The sequence below is a fragment of the Alosa pseudoharengus genome, unplaced genomic scaffold, assembly GCF_046254945.1.
Source record: "Alosa pseudoharengus isolate Yale_2024_CS ecotype anadromous, Long Island Sound unplaced genomic scaffold, YU_APseudo_1.1 YU_APseudo_1.1_scf_9, whole genome shotgun sequence".
NCBI classification, from domain to species: Eukaryota; Metazoa; Chordata; class Actinopteri; order Clupeiformes; family Clupeidae; genus Alosa; species Alosa pseudoharengus.
The window spans coordinates 11,294,635-11,302,463 of NW_027468881.1; the positions used below are offsets into that span (position 1 = coordinate 11,294,635).

General features: G+C 44.1%; 1 protein-coding gene across 1 annotated transcript; it reads right to left on the minus strand.

Annotated features, from left to right (window-relative positions):
- Positions 1-1,634: 1,634 nt before the first annotated feature.
- Positions 1,635-5,406, minus strand: LOC143115113 (aquaporin-4). The gene is made up of 6 exons (XM_076276996.1): positions 5,392-5,406; positions 4,365-4,559; positions 3,447-3,608; positions 2,825-2,989; positions 2,394-2,474; positions 1,635-1,850 (listed from the first exon to the last, which is right to left on the minus strand). Exons 1-6 carry the CDS (start codon positions 5,404-5,406, stop codon positions 1,635-1,637), a joined length of 834 nt encoding a protein of 277 aa, XP_076133111.1.
- Between the last annotated feature and the right edge of the window lie 2,423 nt (positions 5,407-7,829).

Genomic DNA, 7,829 nt, shown 5'->3' on the forward strand with positions numbered 1-7,829 from the left:
GTTGCTGGGGGCACATGTTGAATGGAGAACGCTTAGCTCACCAGTTTTTGCTCCTATTATACACAAGCAGTGAGCAAAAAAAGAAAGAGCACCTCACTCCACGCGTACACACACATGGACAAAACAAAATGCTGGCAGCACAAGGGAGCTGTCTGCTATTGTTTGTGCGCATGATTGTGCATGCATATGGCTGTGTGTGTGTGTGTGTGTCTATGGGCGAGGTTTCCGTGTGAGCACGCATGCGCCATACATGTTGGTGGGAGAAGTAGTGTCTTTGCGCATGTGTGTGAAAATACAGGTCTGGTTTCTTTGAGACACAAAAAAAATGTAGAAAAGAGGGTAGATGTACATGGAGCCTACACAGCTATTCTGACGTCTAATTTCTCACAGCTGGACACATTCAAAAGATGAAAGACCACTGACAAAGCAGGATTGTCCATTTAAATTTGACTGTATCGTGTGTATCATTCCGCTATTCAAATACACAGGTGCAACATTGTTATTGTTTATGTTCATCGTTCTTAGCAGGCATTTTTGTCCAAAGCGACTTACAATGACATCAATAAAAATTACAATAACATCCAAATTGACAGTTTATAATGCATTATCATTATACTGACAGTAATATCCTATGGCCTAAATAAAAAATGAAAAAATAGAACCAAATAGAATTCACAGAATAATAACAATAACTTTGTATTTTAATTTTAGTGTTCAAATATGCGATGGAGCCATATGTGTAGTGACAATTTTCCAAACAAAAAGGTGACACACAAGACAGGTGTAATTATGTGAAAATGACATGACAACAATAGCGCTAGATAAAGCACATAAATAAACCTGATCATAATCACTGCTACAAAAAAATATTTCAGACACAGGACACATAAGAAGTTTTTTTCAAATATCATTAGACAGCTAGACAGAATCCAAAATGGGTTTAGAAAGGTAAGGTAAGGTAAGGTAAGGTAAGTTTATTTATATTTAGCAAGGACCAAATCATACCAAATCTTTATTGATAAAGTATTGATCAGTTGTGCAAAAGTCATTTGTTTGGGAGTAATAAAGAACAACAACAGGAAAAACAACACTGTCAATGTGTCCAATAAAACGAATACACATTCATGGCATAACATGAATATTATATAAAAATAAGGTGAAGCATTTCCATGACCCATATTAATTAAACTGATTAAGGCAACTGATCGTTAATTAGCTAAATCAGTTACTATGCAAATTAGCTCTCTATTAGGTCACTGCAGTCTTTTTGTCATAATTCATCTGAAGATAAGGAGTAGTACATTTGTTTTTAACACTTTCTCTTCACATGACTCTCTTTGGAATTTCATTATGTATTTTCTATTCAACTTATTTTATTTTTAGAATTTGTTTATCCAAATGTTATTATCACGTCGTTTGCCCATATTTTACACAATAGAATACTGAATTGTTAAAAGAGTTTGCAGACATACTGAAACACTGTGCAATATATGCATACACAGATATGTTACAAGACAGACACATCATTCATGCATACATACAGATCTCTCTCCTCTCTCTCACTCATTCTCTCTCTCTCTCTCTCTCTCTCTCTCTCTCTCTCTCTCTCTCTCTCTCTCGCTGAGGCTGTCAGCTCAGGTGTGCTCAGACTTGTGGGCCTGCTTGGCCCTCATGGCCGTCTGCGTGACAGTCGAGAGGGAGGAGCGGGAGACGCTGGCGGTCTCCACCATCTCGATGTCCTTGCAGGTCAGACACGCCACCAGCTTCTGTCTGGACGCGCTGGGAGCAAAGAAGAACTCGTGGGACACGCCAGCCAGGATCGCGCCTAACACCGGCCCAATCCAGTACACCTGTGAAGAGCAAGACCAACATTCAAATAAAATGTGAGGGGCAACAAAGAAAATGTGAGATGTACAGTGGCGAGACTGTTCGGGTTATTTGATGACGTGATAGAAAAACAGTGAGAGGCCATGCACATAGCAAAGGCCATTTGGATGGGTGCAGGATTTAATGAATATTAGTATACAGGAAATAAGAGTTGATCTGCACACTTAGGAGCTCCCATTTAAGTTTTTTTTATTATTATTATTTGCAGTGACATTTCGAGCTCCATGGCTCTTCCTCAGAATGTAGTTAATGACATGACACACCATGTGTTTCATTTTGGTGAACTGATGTTGACATTTTACTCTGATAAGGGAATGATTTGTAAATAACAAAAGAGGTTAATACAAGTATAATAAACAGCTTTATGTGTGCCATGTCTGTATCAAAATTATAAGCATGCTTGTGCTATGTATTAGGCATATACTTCCATGAGTGGCAGACCATGCACTAAATGCATTTACTTAGGATTGTGCAGAGACTTTGATATGTGACATATGTAAACTTGCCCAATGGTACTCCCAGACCCCAGTGATGATGGCGGGGCCCAGAGTCCTGGCAGGATTCATGCTGCCCCCTGAGAGGCGACCCTTAGAGAGAGAGAGGGGATTATTATTAGTATTTTACTTATTATTATTATTATTATTATTATCATTATTATTACTATTGCTATTGTAAACTGAACTGTCATGCCAATAAAGCACATTAAGTTGAAATTGAAATTGAGAGCGTGAGAGTGAGAGAGAGAGAGAGAGAGAGAGAGAGAGAGAGAGAGAGAGAGTCAATATTCTATATTATATTTGATGATCATTGATTATCTATTGAATACTTTTAAGTTTTCTAAACAAATCGTCACTGGCATTTTGAAAAAGCCCCACAAACGCAGATAACTAGCACATGTATGTGGTATCTTCTAAAAGCACATCTGAGTGGCTCTCACTGCTGTAAAGATCCCTGCGCTCAGTGAGAAGCCAATGGCCAGGTTCCCTGGCTCTGCCCCCTCCCGCCGCCGCTGGTCCTCCACGGAGAAGATGGTGAAGACCAGCTGGAAGGTGGCCAGCATCTCCATCCCCAGCGCCTGGCCTGCGTTCGCCTCCATGGGGACCTGAGCACAGGGAGAGAGAGAGAAGCCACTGAGCAATGGAGGAGGAGAGCAGAGCAGTCATTTTATCACTCATCCAGTCATCTTCTCCGTGTCTCAGTCTCTCTTCCCATCTTTCCCACCCACCCCAACCCATCTTTCCCACCCACCCCAACCCATCAGCAATATAGTGTACCAGTCCTATAGCAGTAGTACCAGTAGTGTAGAGTCAGGCGAATAACTTGCATAAACCAAATTATAATCATGAAATATTTCTATGTGTATGTCAGTGAGATATTTATATCCTCCACACCCAACACATTGCTCCATACAGATAACTTGTCTTTGTTGTATAGTTTTGTTGTTTGTTATTGTGTTTCCTTGCCTTCCTACTATGTAAAGCGACCTTGGGTTTGAGAAAGGCGCTATATAAAATAAACGTATTATTATGATTATTTCTATGTCTGTAGTCCAACCTGACCTTGTTGGCAAAGGACTCTGCGGTGGACTTCTGTGGCAAGGCCAGGTAGAGGATCCCCGTGCCCAGAGTGGCGCCCAGGCATTGGGCCGCTACATACACCAGCGCTCTCAGAGCCTCCAGGCGCCTGGTGGCCAGGAAGGCCAGAGTGACCGCAGGGTTTACCTGAGCACAGGTGCAAAACAAGGAGCGAACTCATCATAAGCCTCTTGGTTTTTGAAGTGGCTTTTTTTTTTCGCCTTTATTTAGATAGGACAGTGAAGAGTGACAGGAAGCAGCTGGGAGAATGAAATGGGGTGGGATCGGGAAATGACCGCATGGTGGATCCGAACCCGCATCTCCGTGGGCTCTTGGAACCGGATGTGATACAGAGCTGCAAGTCTCTTTTGACATCTGTAATTTTATACACAGCAGAAAATCATTGTAATCTAAATCACACATGTATACCTTGCTTCTGGACATTGATGTCATGACCTCTTGACCTCTAAGTGACTTATTTGACTGTAAGGACTGTTATTCGGTGCAGTTCTTGTAAACCTGACAAGCCTCTAGACTGGGGCTCATTTCGAGGTCACTTTATAACCCTTATTCATGTATGCAGGCTTATTGCTTTTATATACTAAAGGATTCTGTATCACTATTTCATACACAGAATACATTTTCTATAAGGTCTCCTTTATACTATTATATTTGCTCTTTTTCTGAGTCCATCACTTCCTTCTTAGCAAGCCTGTGTTCATGCCTGTACACACAAACACACACACACAGACACATATGCACACGCACGCACACGTGCACACTTATGCACACACACACATGCACACTTGAACACATGGATGCATAAATACACAGGAGAAAGGGTTGACATGAACTCAGTTCATGTCAACAGTTTTGTCTGTAGATTATTTGGTTCCACCTTACCTGGGCTCCACTGATCTCCCCAAAGCAGTGTCCCAGGCCTACCGCCACCATTCCCGCTGCCAGTGCAGGGTACAGAGGGCCCCCATCATTGCCCTCTGGCCCTGGCATAGAGGAACCAAGCACTGCCGACACAAATACCAACGTGCCCAGCACCTCAGCGGCTATGGCCCGCCAGAACTGACGACTCCGCAGCTCCTGAGAGCAGAGAGACAGAGTCAACAACAGCAACAACAACGACAACTTTTTAGATTTATATAGCGCTTTATTAGGGCCCCCAACACATTTTAAAAGTGGAAGGGGAACCCTCTCTAACCACCACCAATGTGTAGCACCCACCTTGGTGATGCACAGCAGTTTCACCCTACAATTTCCCAGAATGTGTGAGACTCAAAATTCTCCTAGGTGACTTAGCTGATTAGTGAAATGTAACTAACAGATAACTGGACATACTTAACTCCCATTCTGTCTTCACACACAAGGTCTCTCACTCACATACATACAATGGCGAAATTGAAGCATACATAATAACCACTAGTGTTTGGTGTGGGTTTTCCTACGTGATCATTAGAATATTCAAAATGTGAAGTGAAGAAGTGTACTTAGAGTAGAGTAGAGTAGAGTAGAGTAGAGTAGAGTAGAGTAGAGTAGAGTGGCTTATGATTTGGTCAAATGATGTGAACAAGGCACAAAACAAACGGATGACCAGGGTATTCAAACATAATTCTATCTAACATAGGCAATGAATGGAAAATTACAAACGTATCGAACATTACTACCTTCAGTATTTTAAACCCATTGGCATCGTTTATCCCTCAAGAATAAGATGGCACAAAGGGAGAACTTGCAGCTGTCTTGCACAGTACCATCTCAAAGTGCAATTTCTGCCAAATTCAGGAGGCTATTTTAACATAAACAAATCTCTCTCAGTATCAAAATGTACTCATACATTTCCCAATTCACCTCTCCCTTCTCTATCTTTTCTATATATCTAGAGGCGATGTCGGATTCTGCGTGATTCTGTCCTTACCTCCTGAAGTGTCATGTTGAGTGTGTGTCTGAAAGCGGAGCGCGTGCGGTGTGGAGCTGGCCGTCCCTGTGTCCGTCTGAGGGCCAGGGGGTTGGGGGCGCTGGGCGCTTATCACACACATGCTCATTAATTCCACTGAAGGAGCCTCCAGGAGGTCCTCCCAAATGAAGAGAGCGTTCCTCCTCCATCTGTCTGACCACATATCCCTCTCTCTCTTTCTTTGCTTTAAACTGTCTGACCACATATCCCTCTCTCTCTTTCTTTGCTTTAAACTGTTTTCAGACATACCACCCGTCCCCTCATTTTCTATAAGAAGAGTAAGAAAATCTATGTGAATGTCAGGTGAAAATCTGAGGTGGCAAACTAATGCAAGTCATTGTCCCTGTGAATTTGTCTAGTACACCTAGCATTGAGTGTGGCATAGTTGGATTGCTAAGAAGTCAACAAACAAACAAAAAAAAGACAAAAAAAACACACACAGGACCAACAGTTCAGCAAGGGAAGATTAACTTTTACTTTAACATAAAGTGACTTTTATTAAACAATGACCAAATTTGTCCTAATCCATGACGATTGAGATGACAGCTTAAAGATCAGAGGAGAGTGAACGGCATGAAAGACACAGGGCCGAGGCAATGAGGAGCACTGGGCCTTTGCACAGAGCGATGGAAAAAGTATTTTTAGCAAAAGAATTTAAAAAAAGGACCTAAATGCGCTGTGGCATGAAAAAGACGAGCAGTCCTGTCTGATCCCCCCGCTTCTAGCAGCATCTCCGCGTTCCTCATCCTCTCTCTTCCCTTTCATCAGCCCACTTGTGTGCCGCTGCTCGCATCGCCATGGAGACTGCCTCTGGCGCAATGCTGTTGCCATGACATCTTTTGTGATGGTTCAGTTTAGATGGAATAAACATCATGTTGGGAATGAACGCATTCTCTTGAGTCACCTTTACTCTTGTTAGTGATGGGCCGAGTGGGTCTCTGAATCTGTGACCTGTGAAATATGCTTCTTGTTTGACAACATCTTGTCTGAAGACAACAGGAGTAGAATTTCTGTTCAAAGTCTGATAGCATTCACTGAACTACTTTGATGAAGAAAACATGTTTTTTATCTCCAGAGAGCTTCATCTTACTTTTACCTATTTTAAGCCTGTTATATCTATAAAACCCAAGTTGAGACAGCTGTCTGGTTCAGTCTGTAAATTAGATTGAAGTGAATGGTTTTCAGTGGTGTTGCAAGGAAATTACCCAATTATCCACCTAATGAGATGGACAAAGGGAGATGAGAGGAGGGTGTCTCGGCCTGGAGGAAAAGAGGGTGCATGTAAAGGAGCTTTAGATCAAACAAAATGATCATAATGATCTCCCCTGCATCAGAGGAGAATGCAAACACGCTTAACGTATCTGCAAAAGTGTGTGTACATGTGTTTGGAGACAGGTGAGCAGGGAGACAGACTGGGCCATGCATGCACCAAACGATTAACCACAGAGCTTGACTACCGCACGCGGCCTGGCCAGGTCCAGAATAAACTGGTTAGGGGGTCCATAAGCACACTTCATAATGGGCTGGATTACACTCCCTCCCAGCACAGCACTGGGCCTGTGATCCCCCCTTTTGTGAGGGTAAGCCGACTCCCCCTCTCCACCCAGCCCCCTCACCCCACCCCACCCCACCCCCGCCCTACGTGGTGAGGGCCCTGACGGAGCGGAAACCTGCTGGCGTGGGGAGTTTTCCGAGCGTGGCACCCCCCCCTCCCCCCCCCCCCACACACACACACACACACACACACACACACACATGGCAGTGCTGACTGCGGCAGAACCGGGCTGAACCGCTACTCCTGATCCCCGCCATCGGCAGCACAAAAACACTGAACGCAGCGCAGAGTGCCAGCTCAGGGATACTGAGGCGAGAGATAAAAGACAGACTGAAGATGAGCAGAGATTAGACAAAGGCTATGAGACCACAACAACAGCCCAACTATGAGGAGTGGGCAAGGGACATGTGCAGCACTATGATAAAAACACAGATAGGCCCCTATTCCCACGCAGCATACCACTCCATATATAACTTAAGTTAACCAGGGCTCTATAAGCAACCCACCAGGGGGGCCTTCAAAGTGTTTCCATGCAGATAGAGTGAAAGAGGGAGCCAATGGGGAAAGATGGGCCAGTCGGAGAGAGGGAGGGGATGGTCCTCCTGTCCCTCCCCCTGTGCGAGGAGCCCCAGCTGGACCAGACAGCAGGCAGCCCATGACCATGTGCAGTGGACAGGGAGCTACAGGGAGACCGGGGACCCGACAAAGCCCACTGCCACTTCATAGGGCCCCCAGCCAGGGGAGAGGACAGGGTAGCTCTGTCTGAATTCTGAGAATCATTTCTGTTCCGGATTGTCAGCCTAACGCTGATCAGAAGGTGTTTAATGTTAGGCTGATCACATGG